At 27.5% G+C, this 21,829-nt stretch overlaps 2 protein-coding genes and 1 long non-coding RNA gene across 5 annotated transcripts; 1 reads left to right on the top strand and 2 right to left on the bottom strand.

The window, feature by feature from the left end:
- Positions 1-1,391: 1,391 nt before the first annotated feature.
- Positions 1,392-3,527, top strand: LOC108328283 (putative serine/threonine-protein kinase). Of its 2 annotated transcripts, none has more exons than XM_017562119.2 (6): positions 1,392-1,605; positions 1,720-1,844; positions 1,978-2,194; positions 2,300-2,537; positions 2,638-2,785; positions 2,883-3,527. In XM_017562119.2, exons 1-6 carry the CDS (start codon positions 1,536-1,538, stop codon positions 3,216-3,218), a joined length of 1,134 nt encoding a protein of 377 aa, XP_017417608.1. In that variant the 5' UTR covers positions 1,392-1,535; the 3' UTR covers positions 3,219-3,527. The 2 variants fall into 2 exon arrangements, with proteins under 2 accessions (XP_017417608.1, XP_052728665.1); XM_052872705.1 differs by having other exon boundaries at positions 1,729-1,844.
- A 5,838-nt stretch (positions 3,528-9,365) lies between these two features.
- On the bottom strand, positions 9,366-11,002 carry LOC128195394 (uncharacterized). The gene is made up of 2 exons (XR_008246835.1): positions 10,703-11,002; positions 9,366-9,661 (listed from the first exon to the last, which is right to left on the bottom strand). It is a non-coding gene; the product is annotated as an uncharacterized LOC128195394 (long non-coding RNA).
- An 8,305-nt stretch (positions 11,003-19,307) lies between these two features.
- On the bottom strand, positions 19,308-21,141 carry LOC108328423 (V-type proton ATPase subunit G). Of its 2 annotated transcripts, none has more exons than XM_017562288.2 (4): positions 21,034-21,141; positions 20,255-20,343; positions 19,880-19,980; positions 19,308-19,779 (listed from the first exon to the last, which is right to left on the bottom strand). In XM_017562288.2, the coding sequence occupies exons 2-4, from the start codon at positions 20,340-20,342 to the stop codon at positions 19,636-19,638; spliced, it is 333 nt and encodes a 110-aa protein (XP_017417777.1). In that variant the 5' UTR covers position 20,343; positions 21,034-21,141; the 3' UTR covers positions 19,308-19,635. The 2 variants fall into 2 exon arrangements, with proteins under 2 accessions (XP_017417777.1, XP_017417778.1); XM_017562289.2 differs by having other exon boundaries at positions 20,979-21,141.
- Between the last annotated feature and the right edge of the window lie 688 nt (positions 21,142-21,829).

Below are 21,829 nucleotides of genomic sequence, written 5' to 3' on the forward strand. Positions count from 1 at the left end.
ATGACATTAGAACCATGTTAATAGATGACAGGGATGAAATGTGACGCTAAAAATAAAATCCAATATAAGCTAAGATAACCTTGACACATGCTTCTCAGAATCTTTGAAATTGGTCAAAGGGGTTAGTTGCACCAATATGCATTAGTTCTAGTTTGAAACACAAAGAAAAGTATCAAATGAAGACTCTGTCACCCAAAAGAAAATACCTTGAAGATGACATTTTTCGAATGTACAACTTTCTTCACCTAACATGCCTTTCTTATCTCACAATAATCTTTCAATTTTGTCTTTATTTGTTAAAGAGTGCTATCATTATTTATTATTATTTTTATTGGAGTCTGGAAACTTTTTTTTTTGTTAGATAAAGTATTTTGGACGGATAATTAGAGATTAAACTAAAGTTTAAAATGATAACTCTAAAATTAATAGAACATGATAATAACTTTATAGTTGATAAGATTTTTCGTATTAATCCGACATTTAAGAATAATTTGTTATTGTTGTCCTCCTAATAAAAATATATACATTTTTCAAATTTTACTTTTCAAAACAAATTAGAGATTTCTTAATTTTAAGGTGTAATGAAAATATTCTATATGAAGGTTCGTTGTGGATAATATTCAACTTCTTTAAAAAATTATTAGGATTTGCCTCCAATTTGTGGAAAGAAATTTTAGGAAAGAAGTGGAACGGCAAAAAGAACGTGGAAAGGCGCGAGAAAAGAGGAAGAGAAACACGTCAAGCTTAAAAAGGTATTTTTTTTAAACAAAAAAGCGTACCGAAAACTTTCCATATAGAATAAAAAAAATGAAAAAAAGTTATATAATAGATTATGTTCTCAGAATAATTAAATTCAATTGTTTTAAAAGTTATAGCTGATTAGATCTTCAAATTTTTATATATAGCTGATTAGATTTTCTTTCTTTATTATAATTCAAATAGTTTCCTTACTACTTTTTTCTTAATTCACCATTAAAAAAACAAGGTTGCAAAAGATAGCAAACGATAACAACTAATATATTAATGAAAAAATATTGAAAATTTTCAGGAATTTTCATTGAAAACAATTATTTTTACTTGCATAACTTTTTCCTAAAACAGGTTCTTAAACAAACTTTTAAATCAAGTCGAACTCTAAAAATATATTGATTTAAAAAGTGATCAATTTGAACTTTCAATTAAAAAATAAAACATAGTCAAACTTCACCTTTTAAAAAAAATGACAAACTTGGAACTAGTATCATTTTCATCCATAATCCAGAAAATCCAGAAGAAAAATCTAAGAAACTCGGGAGTGAAATGAGATGGCAACATGGTAAACAAGAGAATCTATCAGAAATAGAGAAAAAATATATATATATATATGAAGTTTAAGTCAATGGGTCAAAGACTTACCTTTGTGTGCCGCCTCCTCTTCATTACAACCTCCCCATGCTCTCCTTCGCTTTCTTCACACCATTGCCATCTCCAAACAAACCTTAGCGAAACAAACACCCAAATCAATCATCCTAGGAATTTTACACGTGTCTCCAGGCATGAAGATTCCCTGTTGTTCTTTTTGTACTTGTTTCTCAGCATCGGTCAAAGATCAAGAAACTAAGCACGGTATATATAAACATGTTAATGTCTTTTCCTCCTTCTCTCATCATTTGCTTTTTCATCACATTTTATCTTAACGTCATAGAATTCTGCATTGGATCTATAATAATTACCCAACAGAAGAGCCAGGTGAAGATGACGATGGAAACTTTCGCATATTCACTTACAGAGAATTGAATTCTGCCACGCGGGGTTTTCATCCCTCGGAAAAGATTGGAGAAGGAGGCTTTGGCTCTGTCTATAAGGTTATACACACATATCGTCATTTTTTCTTTCTTTTTTCATGTGGGTATTGAAGAAATCTACAATTTGATGCTGTGTGTTAGTTCTGTTAATGAATCGAGAATTGAATTTGAAGTGGCTGTGTAAATTGTAAAGGGGCAGCTTCGGGATGGAAGTTTGGTGGCTGTTAAAGTGCTTTCGATTGAGCTAGATTCCGTAAAAGGAGAGAGGGGTTTTGTGGCAGAATTGAATACACTTGCAAATGTGAAGCACCAAAATCTAGTTATTCTTCGAGGGTGTTGTGTTGAAGGAGCCCACAGATACATAGTCTACGATTATATGGAAAACAATAGCCTTCGTCACACTTTCTTAGGTGATCTTCAGATTATTATTTTCTAATTTTTTAAGTTAATTAGTCAAAGTGTAGAATTATATTTCATGCATGTATTGTCTTTTGATTCTCTGTTACTATTGACAGGTTCTGAGCAAAAAAGAATGACATTCAGCTGGGAGGCTCGGAGAGATGTATCAGTTGGTGTGGCCAGAGTGCTTGCCTTTCTTCATGAGGAGCTTCAACCCCATATTGTGCACAGAGATATCAAATCCAGCAATGTTCTTCTTGATGGAAATTTCACACCAAAAGTCTCAGATTTTGGCCTGGCCAAGCTGTTAAGAGATGAAAAATCCCACATCAGTACACAAGTTGCAGGCACATTGTGAGTGAAACCAGAACCCCTTTTGAGTGAATGAAACAAATTTGGATTCTTTTTACTGAATTACTGATGGGTTTCTTTAATCTTTGTGAAAACGTTATAGAGGTTATCTTGCTCCGGAATATGCCAGTTCTGGCCACCTGACACGAAAATCAGATGTTTATAGTTTTGGAGTACTGCTTCTAGAAATTGTGAGTGGCCAAAGAGCAGTAGATGATCATGAAGGTGCGGATCGTTTCATAGTTGAGAAGGTAAAAAAATTGGACAAGTGAACAGCAATGTTTTATTTTTTGGACATCCATGTTAAATGATACCATGTTAATTGTGATTGTGTGAACATGTTGACAGTCCTGGGCAGCGTACGAGGAAAAAGATCTTTTGAGAATGGTGGATCCAATGCTGAAGATGAACTATCACATGGAAGAAGCTAAACGGTTCCTAATGGTGGGACTTTGTTGCGTGCAAGAAACGGCCAGGGTGAGGCCACGAATGTCAGAGGTTGTAGACATGTTGAGCAAAAACATTGAGATGGAGGAGTTTCAAGTTTCACGACCAGGATTTGTGAATGATATGAGGAACGCCAGAACGAGGAGGCAAGTAAATTCATCGGAGGAATCAAGTGCTAGTGCAGCAGCATCCTTTGCAGATTCCTCCGGATGGAGTACCTCCAATCTTGCTCGTTAGATTTCAAGGATGCATGCTTAGGTTGCTCTGTAGAAACATAAATCATTAACTGTGTTTAAGATTCATCATAGTTTTTCTCAAGTGGTTACAATCATCAATTTTTTTTCCTGCATATATGTAACATGACTTTTCTCTTTGGAAAATATTTTATACATATCTGAATGAGACAATAGAAAGATGTAACAAGAAAGAAGTGAGAGATAGAGATAGTTACATTTACTTCCACATGTAATTTTTTTGATTGGATGCGATTGCTCAAAGTGAATTTTTATGATTCTAGATTGATTGAGGTAATTTGTGGTTGAAAAAGGAGGATTGATACATTAGTGCCCTTTTTATATGCATGATTGTTTAAAATAATAAAAAAATAACAACACTTTCTTTGTATGAAATGATTAAATTTCACAAAGAAAAGTTTCTCAAGGTATCATGCAAAACCAAAAGTTGGCATTGAAAACTTTACATTGAAATGAGAATAATGAACCATTTTCCACAAGAGTACCAATTACATATGCGTTTTGGCCTAACTTACATATTCAAGTTAATAGTGTTATGATTTGTTTTATTGCGTGTCAATTCATTCGGGGAAATCATTATTCATATTTATCATCTTACACAAAATTCCTTTTAGAAATCAATTGGATGTGAAACAATTAACATGTACATTTTATTCACTTGAATGGATTTGGGGGAGAGTGATGAAATGAATTTGAAAGGATTTGAAGATAAATTTTTTTGTTATTTATTTGAGTGGATTTGGAGGTAAGTTAGAGTGAATTTGGAAGTAAATTTTTTTAATCTGTCACATCAATCAAAACCTACACTAATTGTCACAAACTTTACTTCCAAATTCACTCTTAATTGCCTCCAAATCCACTCAAATAAACAATAAAAAATTTACCTTTAAATTCTCTCAAATCAATTCAATCATTCTTTCCCAAATCCATTCAAGTGAACAAAGTCGTAAAGAAAAGTCAGCAATTCATTAGTTACTTATGCTAATCTATTTTAAGTTTAATTCTCTACACTTTCCTTAATTATGGAATTTTTCAAATATTTTTACTTGTACTTCTCCATCATTTATTGTTGTTTAAAATAGTATTACTTAATTTTTTTTATCGATATTATATTTACCCTTTTACTTCACTTTTAATCAAGTGATGCGTATAGAGAAAAAAAATAGACAAAAAAATGTATTTGAACGAATTATTATTATTTTTTAAGTTTAACAAAATTTATCATAAATAATTATGATAATATGAAAAATTATATATGACTTGCAATTTAAAAGTAGAGTCAAATAACATTTTGTAGATCATAAAAAATATCAAAAACATTATAACATTATGTATCTAATTTGTATTTGATAATAATAATAATAATAAATATGATAATATGAAAAATTATAACTTGCAATTTTAAAAGTAGAATCAAATAACATTTTGTATATCATAAAAAAATATCAAAAACATTATAACATTATATATTAATTTTGTATTTGAATAATACTACTAATTATAATAATAATAAAATTCATTAATAATAAAAAATAAATGAAACATTATATGTTGGAGTATGAATTACCATCGAATTTTTGTTTCTGAAATCATTTGTCCTAATGCAACGAGTGAAGGTTGGAATACATTAACAAAATCATTGTATGAGTGTTCAAAAAACCTTTCTGTGTGATTGTAAAAAACAATAATACAAATTAGACAAAATTTTCAATAATAATAAATAATGTATAATGTAGGCAATAATAACAATTATACTAAAATATTTTGGAGTAATAAGTAACATATCATTTTGTTGCTGCAAAGTACTTGTTCATACTAAAATGCGTTTTTTACTTGACTCTGTATTGCTCAATAGATTTTAATATTTTGGTGATTTCAAAATGAATAAGGTGAGTTTTAATTTCAGAAAAATTGAAGAGGAAGAAATTTGGTTGAGGTTGTAATACACTCAACAAAACATTTACTTATACAAAAATAAATTGTTTATAATAAATAAGTGTATATGAAGGTTATATTTTCTTATTAGACAATATTATTAATGATTCGGATCGTATCAAAGTGAGTTAATATGACTCATATGGATTGACTCATCATGGATTGAAAGTTAAATCCGATTCAATTTTTTGGTGAATAAGAATGAAATTAGATTAATTTGATTTTTTTTATAATTGTACAAAATCAAAGTGTTTATATAATTCTTTAAATAGTATTATAAGGATAGAAATTGAAAATTAAAGGATGACAACTATAGATTAAACAAATAATTTAAACATTTAAACTATTCAAACATTATGAAATAACATTTTGATAGTTAAAAAATCAAATTGTAAAGTTATACAATTAGATGTAATAAATAATTATAACAAAAAAACTTAGAAAAATGGTAAAAATAAAAATAAAGTATTGTTGTTGATGGATTAATAGTGAACTCATTTTTAACTTAACTCAAACCCATTTAACCTTTGGATTAATGAATAGATGTTCAATTTAACCCATATTAAAAAAAAGACTAATTCAAATATGTGGTGAGAACTCATTTTGAATCTCTATTAATAAGGATAAAATTATTGATAACATTTTTTAGTATCTTGATTTGGTAGTATGACAATTACAAATTTTGTTGTCCCTAATAAAATTATTGATAACATTTTTTAGTATCTTGATTTGGTAGTATGACAATTACAAATTTTATTATCTCTAATAAAATAATTTATTTTCAAACCAAGGAATTTTAAAATGTACAACATAAAACAAAAAATAACGGCTTAGATTTCTTATTTTAATGTAACGTATTTTATTATCACAGATCTAATTAACTTTGTATAATTTTTTTTTATCATTGAATGTTTTATTATACATAATTAGTCATTTTCAAAATATAAATCTTCAGTCATAATTGAACTTTTGAATGAGATTGTCATCAATACAATTTTTTTAATTAACTTTAAATGACTGCTCAAATATGAAACATTGATAATTTATAATTTGAACAAAATAGTTGGGTTCACCGAAAATGCACACTCCTTTGAAATATAATTAATGGTTTTGTCATGAGATTGTAAAGAATAATTATTTATGATTTTGAAACGTGTTTCTAGTCTTGAGAATATGAAATTTATCCTAACAATAATTCAATCAATACAATCCGTCAACAACGATTAATTATATAATAAAAATAAACTATAGCAAGAAATGAAATCAACACATTAAACTATTAAGTTTAGAACAAACACCTGCATCACATTTTATTATTCACTTTTCATTGTCTTCAAGGACAGATTATTTGAAAATGATTTAAACATGTTTTTTTTTAAATTGACTACAAAATGATTGCTTAAAAAAAAGTTAGTTCTTAGATCAACAATTTAAAATTTAAAATTATTACATTCATTAGAAAACTTAATTAACATATCATGTAAAAGAAATTAAATTAAATTAGACTATACAAACTTTGAACACTTTCAAAAACAAATAATTTTGTAATGTAAAAGAACATCTTTGTAATTCAAACATATAATTTATTCTACAAAACTGTCTATACATCTTTTAGACAAATATCATTAATATTAATATTATATATTATAGTGAATGTGAATGAGAAAAATATATAAAACTTTTATATAAAATAATGAAGTACTTATTTTTAACTTGGTACAACAATTCAACTTTTGAATAATGAGATTTACATCAATACAACCTTTTTTTTACTCTAAATGTTTGTTCAAATATAAAACTTAGATAATTTTTATCCTTAACGTTAAACAAAATAATGATTAAAAATCATATTCTAAAAAAACACTATTTAAGGAATTTAACATTAAATATTTATAAAATTCAAGAAATAGTACAAAATTTGTTTAGCACTTATGTTATGTTCAGATGAATGGAAGTCAATGTTCACAGAAACTGGAAGAGACAGATTGCGAATAAAAGTATTCGCTTGAACCAATTAGGAGTGATAGATGATGATGGATTTGCGAATGAAGGGTATTCTCCATTTTGAGGAAGGCATAAGATTTGAGTGAATTACGAGTGAAATATTCACTTTGTCCACTGATGAAGGTTGCGTATTCTAATACAGAGGTGAATTCGATTCTAGGAGGGATGAATTCTATTTCAAGAAAAGTGGATTAGGTTCTAGCTAGTGTGCAAAGTCATGAAACTTCATATTCAGTTATGAAATTCGCTGTAACTGAATATAACATTACATATTCGATTCTAAAATATTATATTTAAAAATATTTATTTCATTTTTACTTAAATATTTTTTTTTATTTTAAAAATTAATATTTTTTCTCTTTGTATATTATATATATTATTAACAATTATTATTTTATATTACTTTTATTACTAAAAACATTTCTTGAAAAGTATGGTGACATTTTAGTTAAATTTATTTGACTAATAACAAAAAAACATCCATCTTACACTTTAAACATACTTATATACATATATTAACTATATAAAGATAAAATGTTAAAGATAAAGACAAGTAAAACTAAAGATATTGAAATTAAAAATAAAAAGTACTACATCATATTTTTCATGAAATATTGTTGCACTTCTTATAAAAGAAAATATTTTGGAGTTTAGATACGCTTATTTATTGTAAATGCAAGTAACATATCACTATGATCAACAATAATATGTTTAATAGTTCCAAAATTAGAAAAAAGATAATTTGTTTTGATATTTAATGTTAAACAAAAAAGACTAATATGTTTCGGTCAAATCCATTAAAAGTTTTAAAACAATAATATTTCAAAGGATGAAAGTTAATAGATGAAACGTTTAAAAACACTTTTTTAAATTTGTGCAGATTTTTTTTTTTCACCTTTTAAGTAAAGCACGAAACAACTATTGACTTTGCAATCCTAACATTCCATCCTTCCAAAATGGTTTTGCAAAATAACTTTTAACACATTCTTTAAAAGATTCTATATTGAGAAAATGTCAAGATCTTTTTGACATAATGAATAAAGTATACTTATTATACATTCAACAAAAAGTTTATTAAACTACCTCTATTGATGTAAAAAGCTTATCAAACAAAACATATACATAAGTGTTCAACAAACAATATTTATATGTATTTAACCACTCAACTTATCTATTAATGATAAAACACGTTTAAAATATTATATTTAATACTTTATTATTTAAACACAAAAATTATTAAAATAATAAAGTATGTTCAACTGGAAATATAACAACTCTTAGTTTAACTTTTTTTCAACTTTTAACTATTTTTAAAAAATTTGAATTAATTTTATCAAACATAATAGTAGCATGTCTATTTGTCATATATTTTTTATGATTTATTTGATAATTTTAATCGAGCAATTCTATGTTATAATATATATATATATATATATATATATATATTTTGACTTATTTAATTTTAAATTCTTAATATATGATTAATATTTTTAATATTATATAATTTTTTCTTTGCCTATTGAATTGTTTAATAAATTATAAAATTTTGACTTAAGTTGAAAAAAATATGGACTCTGTAAAATAATTCTAGAATTATTTCTAGGTTTCTTTTCCAATGTTTTTTTCCCACCACCAGAACAACCAATGTTGCTTTTCTTAATATAAGAAATTATTTAAGCCTAAACGTTATACTATAATTCTTAAACATTTTTATACTTTTTACAGTAGCCAAATGACCAAATAATTCTTCAAAACCACCAAAAGTTGAGGTGAGGTTTCTAGCATAGGTTGATTTAAAATGATTTCTAAATGAGGATTAAATCTTGAAATTATTATTTCAGGCATATCACATTTTTTCCTTCTCATTATTTTTTTTTTCTTGCACTTGGGTACTATTAGACGTGTTGTTGAAAATTCATGATTTTCTTTCCTTAAAAAAAATATACAGAAGGTGTGCACTTATGTACAGACCCAAGGAAATAAAAATGCTTGTTTTAACTCTTTCTCTTTTCACAAATATATGGTTTACAATTACTTTTAAAAATAAAATATTATGTTTAAATAGTTATAATAATAATAATAGTAATAATAAATATGAATAAAATGTTATGATATAATAATAATTTATATAGTTGCAGAACAATTATAAAAAAGAGAATATCAACTCATGGTCATGACTGGCCAAGAAAAATAAAGTAAAATTGGTAAAGTTATATAAATCAAGACAATCAGAAAGAAAAAAGAAATAAATAGTTGTACCAGTGAATGATTCAACAATAGTTTAAAAGTGGAGTCATAGAACTATTTTCTTTCAGTTCTAAATTGTGTGAATCTGTTGAGTATACAAGTCTTCTTAAAGTGCACTACCAATACAAAGTGTTCTGCAGAAGCTTTTTCAACAATACTAATCAATCTGACAAGCATGGCTAACATAGGCTCCACAAACAATGACGTAACTCCAATTTTCAAGAGAGTACACCTGTGTCACTAAAAGAGTAATACAAGCATGAAAGAGACAGAAAACAATTCAAGAAAAAATCTGCTAACTAGAAGACATTATATTTGCTCTCTAAAGCTTGCTACTCAATTATCATCAAAATTTACAGTCAATGATGCCACTGTTGTCAACTAATTCAAACTAGTGAAATAGAGAATATCCCAAAACCAGATGCACGATTTGGGTTGAAATAGAGAATATCCCAAGATGTTAACTAGTCAATCACACAAAAAAAATGACAACACAACAATGAAAAGTATTGGTGCATGCGTCAAATTCAAGATGACAATGATCTTTAAAGGACCAAAGATCTCAATTAACATGTAATACTGATAAGAAGAGAAGCAAGTATCAAAAGAAAAAATGTTTTTTTTTTTTAATTTCCTTTGTACCTAATGTCTCTTACCTCTCTCTCTCTAGATGATAGTTTGAACCAGGTAGACTATATGGATTAAACCTAACACAATTAAACATGCTCAGTATAGATTAATCATTTATCAGACATGAGAGGAAACCTCTTCTAACATCATTCGACAGAAGGAAAGAAAGATTAGGAAAAACAAAACATATTCAAGGAGAGACATAATGAACTGAGTTTCAGAAAAAATATAAACCAAAACTACATCAGTTTTGTTTAAACTAATAACTAACAACATGCATGACTCCTCGCACGCCATTAGTTAAAGCCATCACTGTTCTGATGGGCTCTGCAAATGGCATACAGGGAGCCAGGCACGCAAGTATGTTAACAGTAACATAAAAAACCAAATGCAAACTTAGCCATATTTATCTCACTAACATGGAAGAAGAAGGTAAGATGCATAGAGATTATTTGAAAGTACTATATATGAGGTAGAAGCAATTGAACAGCATATTATATATATACAAAGACAAGGCCTTCCATGTCTCTCAAATGACAAAAACACCCCTAAAACCCTCTTGCTACTGTTTTAACTTGGGAAACAACTAAGAAGCTAGCAATTTGGCATGAAGCAAAGTTAACTTTTGTAAATAATTCTACCTGAACCTACCTTGTCTCTCTCTTTTTCTGTTCCCTATACTTTACTTTTTCAAACTCCCTAAGAGTTAGAAACTCATTGAAGAATAGTGTTACATACATACACATATAAATAAAAAAAAGTGATTGAGGAGAGACTGAAGGAGATAGACAATGAGGGTCTTGTCACGTTTACTGTTGGCTGAGATGGCTCTAGGCATGGCTCAGAATTCAACTTCTTTTTCCATTGCATAAAGGGCAAGTCATTTTTATCTTGAGAAACTAACTTGTCTACAAGCGCTTGGATCCCCTTAAGATTCCTATTCCCTCACCATTCAGTTTCTTTAAAGAACAAGATATTTCCCTCTCTTGTCCTTTTCCCTTTACACAAAGTGTTTCTTTTTCCTTTCTCTTTTGGTATGGTATACATGATGTAAGAATACAACCTAGAATTGAAAGAATTGTACTCCTAGGGAGCTCTTCTATACCTATTTCTTTAATTTCCTTATGTCCCTTTTTTATCATTGAATCAACTTCTGCAGGCGTTTGCATTAAACTGTTACCACTTTGCAAGATAAAAAACTGTAAAATCAGTTTTTACCTTTGGGACTTGGAAAAAGTAAATGACACAAAGATTTATATTCATTTGATACATGTTACAGATAAAATAATCATAAAAAAATAAACTTTTGTAATTTTAGAAAAAATAAAAAAAATAATCAATATAAAAAATTTATGGGTGTCAAAAATATCTCTGATTCAAATTTACACTACCATCTTCATTGAGTAATATGTGGTCCACTGTGTAAACCTATGGTCGCAGTAACTTTAAAAAGATATAATTAGATATAATAATTAAACGTTAGAGCAACAAACAACTGTGAAAAAGTGTTCAGTAATCTGTCTATTTCTTGTGAACTTTGATTGCAATGGAATTTTTTGAATCAGAATGGTTTGTCGCCTGTACCAAACTATGTAAACCTATTGTCTTGCATAGTATACACGGGTGCTCAAAAATTGTCTCTTGATACTCCATGCAAAACTGATAAACTCCAAAATGAAATTATTAAAAGTGAAAGCATGAAACTTTATTAGATCCGAAGAAAAAGAAAAGACAAATTGAAAGGCATTAACATGTTAAACTGCTGAACGAATTGCATGCATGATAGAAAAAAAAGCAACGTCCTGGTAATGCTTACAACAGTCACGGGGCAAAGACACATGCAATTATGCAAAAGCAGAATGGCTAAAGTAGAGGGTTCCCTTCTAGTTAGACAGGAATCTCTCGTAGTACCAGAACCAATCCTGAAACAAACACGTTCAAGTTGTAAATAAAGCTGCAGATTTTCCATACTCAGAATCTTGTAGAGAATACTCGACAAGACAAATATTTACAAAACCTTGTTGTATGAAGTAGCAACCTGCTATATCACTCCTTTGGCAACATATATGTGTTTGGAATAACCTTCTATGTTTTTTGTTTATGCTTTGCTACCAGCACTTGTGCACATGCCTTCTGCTTTACATACACTCCAATGTAGAATTCTTTTCCAACTTTAACTTGCTTGCACTTATATTTTAATTACTATTACATTCAATTCAATTCAACAGTTTTTAAATCATTATATAAGACAACACACTAAGAGACACCAGTGAACATGGCATGACAGCATGCATGTCAAATGTATAATATTTTTCTAAAATTACATTATCTAATATTACAAAGTGATTTCATACTTATATATGTGAATTCAAACATGTAGCCTTAAAAATGAAAACAAAGTTTACATTCTTGTCTTCTAATTTCAACTTTTCTATATTTATGGACACACTTTGTTGTTCCTTTATTGTGTCCTTGAGTTTTTTTCTTTCTAACATGACATACTTAACTTAAAACTAATTTAAATCTGACAATTCAATTAAATGTGGGGGAGAGTTTTGTTTTTTACAATGAAACCGTATTAATGATTTTGCAATGAGGTGTGAGTGGTCCTCTTTTATATTCATGAAAGCAACACAGCAATTGGTACTTCAAATCGAAGAGGAGCTATGTGATACAATTAAACGAGCACAGACAATCGGCCAATACATATAAACTATCATAAATTATTGAACAACGGTATAAAGGAGAGATCATATTCGAGAAGGATCGATATAATTTTTAAAAGCAGAACATTAATAATGAAAAGTCTATTTTATCAAAAAAATTGTTAAATTATACTTTTTTATATAACAATGATTTATGTTAATGTGAAAAAAATAATCTGAGTTTTGAAAATATTTAAGCCAATGACATTAATAATATATCATTCAATATAAGTTATATTGTTATATTATATGCTTAAGCTACTTTCCTAAAACTTGCAATGTTTTAACTATAACTTGTGTGATGTGGGTTTAATTAGTTTGTCTCTTGCCTCACAAACAAGTATTGTAAATTGATCCTAATTTTGTTTCAAAATGTGTTGACTTTTGTCTTATTAACAGAGATGTGTTAAAAGAATTTATTATTTGTTTCATTTTTGTGTTAATTAATGAACTAATATTTTCTTCTAATCTTAGGCAAAACTCACATTAAATATACATAGTACAAGGTTACATGAGAGCAAACTGTCTGTCATTGTAGAACTAAACTCCAAGAATACTTTGATTGGAATGCAAAATCATTTGCTCCATGAATCAAATCAAGTTACTATGAACCATTATGAACAATTTTGATTTTTTTTTTAATTTTGAACTGCTTTTACATTATTTAATTATTAAAAAAAACATTTAATAAGTGTTCTTTATACTTAATTTATCAACTATAGCATTCACTTATTTAATTTCTTTTAAATACTTTATTTTGATAGTTTTCTCATTAGTTTTTACAATTTAAAAAAAATAGAAATTAACTATATTTTTTAATTATTACATATAACATTTTAAAATTCTTTTGATAAGATTTAGTGATGAAGAAAAAATTAAGAAAACAAAAGAATATAGAAGAAGCAAATACAATCAAGCCAACATGGTCCTTGCTCAACTAGTAATTCCTTGTTTAATCATATTCATTTCCTATTCAGTTAGTCTTCTTCTTGCCTAACTAAACCACAATAAAAACATATTTTGAACATCAATTCTACTTATGACCAATGAGTATTGTAAACAAAGATCACAAACTTTTTTTGTAGCAAAAAAGGGAAGGGTAAGGCACTCATCAATTGAAAACACCACCCTCTTTCACCCCCATTTCTTCTTCATTATTTAACTCTATGAATAACTAAAATATCTCTTGTCTAGATTAAATATAGTCACCAAAATCTCTTGTATATTTTGGTTATGTTTACATAAAGTGGTAAATTACTCTTCTATTAATGTTTACTTAAATTAGACATATTTATCTTAATTTCTTATATAAAAAATAAATTAAATACAAAAAATTTACCTAAATATAAAAATTAAATAAATTAATCTAGTAAAATAAAATTTATTTAAATATAAAAATATAAAATACAGATTAAAAATTAATTATAATATAATATGTTATATAATTTAAAAATAATATGAAATTGTTAGACTATTTAACTTTATGTTATATTTTTAAATTTAGTATGATTATTGTGAAAAATATTTTAATATTTAATTCTTTTTCTTAAGTAAAAGTTTAATATATTTTCTTTATAATTTTTATATCTAATAAGACTTTAATTAATCATTTTAAAAAGTAGATTAAAATTATAAAATTTTCAATTTTATGTTCCATAATTTAAAAAAATAAATAAAAAAAATATAAAAGTGGCCTCAATAAAAAAAAACACAATATAATAATAATAATAATATAATTATATAATAAATCACATTTAAATTTCAATTTAAATTTAAAATTGAAAAATATTGTGATTTAAATTTCAAATGGAAAATAGTAATTCAAACGAAAAAATATGTAAAATTTAAAAGAAAAAAAATCAAAATTTAATAAAATATTAAATTTCTAATATAATTAAAATTTTAAATTATTCAATATTTTTTTTTGGACATTTCTTCTTCTGTTATTCCTTCCCTATCATTCTTTTTCTCCTTACTCGAAGAAGTGTGTTTGATATTGTATCCCCAACCATGTTGGAGCTTCATAGGTTATAAAAAAGTGAAAAACTTTTATGAGTTCCTGATTTAAAATAGAACAATCAATAAATTATTTATCCAGATTTATTAATTATCTTTAGACCTTAATACGAGTTTATTTTATTAAGTTGATAAAGAATTGTAATTTAATAAAGTATACTTAGAATTTGTTGTAAAATATTACTGTATAACTTTTCGGAACTCATGACAATTAAGAAGAGAATAATCTTTAATCTTGAACTTAATGAAATAAGAGGATGTGGGTGATGAAATCTAATTCTAACATATTTATATCATATATTTCTATTTAACTAGCTTTCTCATTTTATAAATACCAAAAGTATTGAAATGTTTAAATCTAACTTCTCTTTTATCTTTTGGTTATTTAATCTTATTTCATATTTTATATTTTGTTTTGTGTCTAGTAGTATAAAGTTGGTGTAGTTCTTAATATGACAACATTCATGTGGATTTGATATTCTTACTTTTAAAATTACTGAGAGAAGGAAGGGTACGTTTGTTAAAAAGTTAACAATATTTCAATGTATTTTTTTCATTTTTCATTTTATAATTTTATATTAATTCAAAATGTTTTATTTAATGATAATTTAATCTTTTTAGGCTTAATAAGTTTGAAGTCTATATGAAAATTGAGTATTTTTAATTGACTTTTTATTAATTCTTTTTTAGTTGATTAGGTACTAAAAATTTTTATATTTTTAATTAAGTCTATGTGAAAAGTAAGCATTAAAGTTTAATTATTTGGTTGTACTTAATTTTTTTTTTGGGAAAGTTTCATCCTTGTCTCCACTTTGCTTTTTGTTTTAACTGAGTCTCAATTTTTAAAAAATTGACAAAATTAGATTCTTTTTTAAACTAAATTACAAACTATGATAATGACATGTCGTGTGTTAATTCGTAATTATATTTATTTTTTATTTTATTTTTAATTATTTTATAAAAAAAATTGTTGTCACGTGTTAGATCTCATGATGTGATATGTGATACTTTCACTATCACGTGACAGGGTAGTGCCACATGAAAATACCACATGGCTATTAACTTCTCAACAAGTGTATTGAATTGCTCAAGTAATATAAAAAGGTAAGTTTATCGTTTCTCAAGAGACTCGTGTAATACTAAATAATTGTATGATTAATAACTCATCTACACTAAAGAATATAAGATTGTGTGCAAGAAGTTAAATTAACAAATAAATAAATGGTGAACTTTGATAGTAGGAGGCACTTAGAAGAAGGAAAAGGTCAGAAATGATATGTAATAACATATGGTAGAATTCACCGACTTCACTCTTGTGTACACACAAAATCATGTCCTCTCCACCAAACACTAAAGTCAACACACTCAAACCCTAATCCCTTAGGTGAAAGAGTCTAGGTTTTCTCACTAAGAACCAATATCTTAGACACTTAACAAATTAACCGGCATTACGATTTCGGGTTTAAGACAACTAATAACTCAAGTTTCATCCTAGATACGAGCTCTATTAGATCTCGTGTTTCAAGTTTAGGTTTCACTATATTCTTCCCAAAACCTAACGAGCCACAAATCAAGCTATTCATGTCTCTATTTCAAGCAAGCATTAAGAGTAGAAACAATAAATTATCATTTAATGAAAGAGACATATATATAATCAAAGCATTTACAAAGTACATGAAAGTTCAATGGCTACAAATGCCCTTAACAATATGGGTTTGGCTATTTATTTTCATGGAGAGCCTCGAGCTTACAAAATGGAAAATGAAAGAAGGAAACACAAGGAGGAAGAAGAGGATGTTTCCACAAGCTCCAAGTAGCCTCCATAAGCTCCAAACATAGTAGTTGTGCTTCCAAACCACCAAAGACCTAGTTTCCTTTGAGCTATATAGGGTTCAACTTGCCACATCAACAACACATAAGTTAGCGCATGGGACCTGCCACTCAGCGCTAGGTCTTCATAAAACACCAAAGTTACTCTTTAGAATGTGCTCACTCAACGATGTTTTTAGGCGCTCATCGCAAGTCTTCTCTATAGTGCTCTCGCTCAAGGACAAGGAGGTGGCGTAGACTTTAAGACTCCCCTAATTTATGTTTTTCTCGTTTCTCTGGTTGGAGGTTCTTCCTAACACAAAATTAGCTAAAAAAACGGATTAATGATATAAATACATAAGTGTAGCCCAACATAAAAGTATTTACAAAAGGAAGATAAAAGTGAGGATTAAAACAAGTTATCAACTATAAGAGAGTTGATTTTGTCAATAAAATGAGGCTCAGATAATAGTAGGAATTAACATTATTAATGGTAATGCTTTAGTGTCACATGTTAATGTGAGTATCAAGTTTCATTATTTTGTACTCAATTCAATTGCATTTTTTTCTTCAAAATGGAGCAATGTTGTCATTGTTTTAATTGTGATCAAATTTATTATTTGTAGTGCTGTCAAAATGGATCAGAACCTGCGGGCCAACCCGGTTCACCACGGGTTTGGCTGTTAATTTGAAAAAAAATGAAATTTTTTTATATGGGCCAATTTTTAACTCGGCTCACTTAAAACTCGACTCACCTGGGTTGAACCCATGTGAACCGGGTTGACTCACCAACCCACCTAGTTTAATTTATTATTTTATTATTTTGTGTTTCAATATTATTAGTTAACATTTTTTTATTCTATTGTAAATGAGAATAAAGAAAAAGATGTTTCAAGAAAGCAAAGTATTATAAACTTATCCATTCAAGACTCTAATCTTATAAATGGATAAATGACACAAAAATTATCAATATTATAAACTTATTTATTCGCTTTTTAGGTTTGCTTTTGAGTTACATCTGAGTTGTGTTGTATGTTAATCTTTTTTACTTTGAATTGTCTTTAGAGTTTAACATCATTTTAGTGTGAAATTATTTAAATTTGAATTACAAAAAAGTTGTCTTTTTTTTTATTTTAAAAAAATGTAATTAAGTGAGCTAATGAGACAATCCGTTTAACCCATCAACCTGTAGTGAACCGGGTTGGGTTGGGTCAGGTGACCCGTTTTGACAACACTAATTGTATATACTTATATTTGTCTTAAAATTAAATTTTTTATTAAATATTTCTAGAATTATTTTAAACCAAATCTAACAATATTATTGGATTCCATTTAAATTAATTAGTTTTAATCTTATAGAAAAATGGATTAATAATATATTAGTTTTAATAAAAATATCTAATTTAATAAAAGTCAATTGATAACAGAGAGTATTTAATTAAGTCATATTTAAAAACTAAATAAAAAAATATTTAATTTTTTAATGTAGTTTAGAATCAATTTAATTTGGTTTAAAATTTTTTTGTCATCCTTCAAATATATTTTCACATTAAATATTTTTTTAATAAATTTATTACGAGGCTTATATAAAATAATTTTCTTTTTACAATAAATAGATTTTTTTTTAATATTCTTAAAATATATAAGATTAATCTAACCATATTTTTAAGTTCATCAATCTGGTCTGTCTAAACAAATTTAATAAATACATATTTTATTTTAAATATAAATATCTAAAAGCATCAAGCAATTTGTATTTTTTTAATTTAAAACTGTTAAATAAATATGATCGTTTTATGAGGCATGCATCCACTATTATAAAGCTGAATAGAGTGCATATCATTAAAAGGATTTGATAACAGAGAGTATTTAAACTATTAATAGAGAGTCTCATCTACATTTTAAAGACTAGTATGATGAAAAATGGTCATGTACAACTTTTATGTAAATTATCCAAATGTGTTTTAGTGTTAAACTAACATGTCATGGATTTAAAAATTAAGAGTTAAGTGTGAGCAAGTCTTTATTTTTATTGAAAATAAAGTTTCAGTTGTAAAATTTGGTAAGTTGTTTCTCTAATTTGTGATAGAGAAAAAATACATTCTTTAGGGTAATTGTAATTGACCTAAACTAAAAACAATCTAAGTTTAAAAATCAAAATCTTACTTTAACTAAAATATAACATTAACCAAAAATTATCTAAAATATCATCAATATTGACATTTTTTAATTATTAACAATCATTTAACATTTAAATAATTTCTAAATTTAGTGATAAATAAAATATTTTATTCAAACAATAAAACTAAAACTTACTAAGTTTAAATTTCCTCATCCAAATAAAATATTTAAAAAATAAAATAATCTAAAGTGTGATAATTAAATTTAATATATTTAAATATTTAAGAAATTGCGAGATTTTACACTTGTATATTACTCTTGGTAGTTAGTATTTCCTATACTCAATATAGTTATAGTTCAATATTTCTTATGTGTAAGTTACAGAATATATTAAATTAATATAAAGAATTAATAAGTTACCCTAAAAATTAATTTCTAGTTCGGTCTTGACAAAAGTTAGTTTAGCTTCACTATTATGAAACATCTTATACTGCTTACCTTTAACCTTGAACAAAACAATTCCACTAAACTCTTCAACCTAAAGAAAAGTAAAGAGCTTTCAAAGGAGAGCCTCAATCTAGTATTAGTCACGGTGGAAACTGCAATTAACAGACTCAGTCGAAGCCAAAATCAAGTAAAAGGAGAATATGACGGTGTTTACAAAAGAATAAATCATTGGTTCCAGCTTTACTCAATATAAACTGACAAAGTAATCCTCAGACCTATGGTAAAGTGGTGATACATATAAGCATGTCTATGAATTCTTAACCGCTTATTTTAACAAATCAAAAATTAATTTTACATGGCAACAAGACACTACATATCATAGCAAAAAGGCAATACTCTATCTCCACCACAATCTAGAACAATAATAAACACAAGATGAATGAAATATATTATTCTGCATAACTTGAGAGTTCCCAGCACCAAGATTTAATTCTTCACACTAATTACATACTTGAGGAGCGTGGTGACAACGTCCCCTGATATCCTCCCTGCCTCAGTTTTCAGGTGATGGATCTTTGCTCCAGTGTCTAGCTCAAGTCTCTTTACATTAGCACCAGAATGTCCACTACTCTGTATTCATAAGAATGAAAGCATACAAACTTTGAACGAGACAGTGGTACAGTACAACAGCTATAGTTATTTATTTTACTGTAGTCAATTATAGACTTGCCTCTGACACTTTCTTTTGAAACTCGTACTCCAACTGAGCTCTGTACTCAGCAATTTCCTTTTCAGCGTTTTCTTTGGCCTGCTTCAGTCTAGCTAATTTTTCTAGCAAGGGACAATAATGATACTGATAAGTTCACCGATAAGAGATTACAACTAGATTCAGCTCAAGTTACAGGAGTACAATAAAGGAAATAAACAGAAAGATAGGGGAGGAGAGGTGGAATAACTTATTATAGTAATACTTAAAGAATTTGCTGTCACATGTAGGAGGAAACAAGCAAACTGACCCCTCATAAAACCAATAACTCAGACCTACATATGAAAATGAAAATATCAACGCAAAAGGGATAGAGGGAGGCAAGAATATAAACAATACCATTTTTGGCAGCATTGACAATCCTTTGTGCTTCTTGTTCAGCTGCCAGCAACTGTTGAATTCCACCTTGACCCCTGTTGGATGCCATTCTGTGATAAAATCAGTTGGTAACTATCAACATATACGAAATTACTAAAATCTAGAAATTAGACATAAATCAAGTCCTTCAACAACTCAAACAAATACCTTCGCAAACAAACCACCACGATCGCGACATGGAAATAACTACGCATACGTTGTAACACAAAGACCTTGAGCTCAACAAATTAGACAAATAATCCCACCGAAAACACTTCTCCTCACTCCAAAAGGAGGCGGAGAATAATCATCACACTAAATATGTACTAGATTTCAATTTTAAACAACAGAATGGAGTATCCCTTAATTTACTTTTGTTCTCCCTTGGTGAAGTGATTCAATATACTTACAATGCCAATAAACTTAAATATGAAAACCTAATTCTCCTTTTTGCGATTTAAGACAACGATATCGTGCAGAAAGCAAATCAAACACGCGCATCAAAACGTCAATCGAAAGACAACATATACAAATAATCCATGGTGATTATACATTGCATCAATCAGATGAAAATACATAGTCGATCACAAGCAGATGAAAAGCCAAGCCTTGATCATGTGATGAAAGCATAGAGATTAAAGAAGGATGAATGAGAAGAGGAAAACGAGTTGAGCATAGTGTGAGAAACGCATGATATCTAAAAGACCTGCATTGACATGGAAATCGTAGATCTGAAACGGCGGAGAGAGAAGAGGAAGTACCGTATCACTTGGAGTGTGTTGGTTTCAGAGAAAACCGAAGGTTGTGTGATAAACCTTCTTAGCTGGCTATGTGTAACGAAATCCAGAGGACTGTTTTGCTGATTTAGTTTTTATTTACACAATCCACCTTGTTTTAAAAGAAAATGATTTTATTTTTTTCAATAATAGTATAAATACCATTCTGTAATATTTAAAAAGTTATATCACCCAATTATTAATTAATATAAAAGGATATGTTACATTACATATGACTTAGGTAGACAGTGCTTACAACAATTTTTTTTTACCAATTTTGTTATCCTGATATTAGTTTAGAAATGTTCGCAAATATTTTGAAACATGCAGACACTTAAATATTTTTCAGTATTTAAAAAAGTATATTTTATAAAATTTTAAAATAAAATAATAATAAAATATATAAAATATAAATTAAATTTTAATTTTAGTTAACTTTAATTTAATAAAATATAAATTAATTTTAATTTTAATTTTAATTAAATTTAACCTAATAAAATAAATATTTTTTTTATCCTCAAATATGATCTTGATAAAAAAAATGTACAGAGAATGATAAAATATGAATGCATATATTTGGATAGGCCCAATTTGAAAGTCCATAACTGTAAGCTACCCTTGATTCCTGGGGTTCAGTTTATTCAAATTCCTTCCTCCTTGCGCCCTTCTCGTTTTAACGAGGAGCCCATGCACTAATGATAAAAAGTTTATTTTAATCAATAAATTATTATCATGAAATAAAGTATATTTTTCCTTGAGATCAATTTGATGTGAGAAAATC

This window comes from Vigna angularis, chromosome 2, assembly GCF_016808095.1.
Source record: "Vigna angularis cultivar LongXiaoDou No.4 chromosome 2, ASM1680809v1, whole genome shotgun sequence".
NCBI lineage: Eukaryota > Viridiplantae > Streptophyta > Magnoliopsida > Fabales > Fabaceae > Vigna > Vigna angularis.

What these genes read in the sequence shown, in the direction of transcription:
- LOC108328283 (XM_017562119.2), top strand. Translation starts at nt 1,536, where the DNA reads ATGAAGATTCCCTGTTGTTCTTTTTGTACTTGTTTCTCAGCATCGGTC. An exon ending in CCTTCGTCACACTTTCTTAG is followed by an intron (nt 2,195 to 2,299) that starts GTGATCTTCAGA and finishes TACTATTGACAG; the next exon opens with GTTCTGAGCAAAAAAGAATG. An exon ending in ACACAAGTTGCAGGCACATT is followed by an intron (nt 2,538 to 2,637) that starts GTGAGTGAAACC and finishes AAAACGTTATAG; the next exon opens with AGGTTATCTTGCTCCGGAAT.
- LOC108328423 (XM_017562288.2), bottom strand. Translation starts at nt 20,342, where the DNA reads ATGGCATCCAACAGGGGTCAAGGTGGAATTCAACAGTTGCTGGCAGCT. An exon ending in TGTCAATGCTGCCAAAAATG is followed by an intron (nt 19,981 to 20,254) that starts GTATTGTTTATA and finishes GTCCCTTGCTAG; the next exon opens with AAAAATTAGCTAGACTGAAG. An exon ending in TTCAAAAGAAAGTGTCAGAG is followed by an intron (nt 19,780 to 19,879) that starts GCAAGTCTATAA and finishes TTATGAATACAG; the next exon opens with AGTAGTGGACATTCTGGTGC.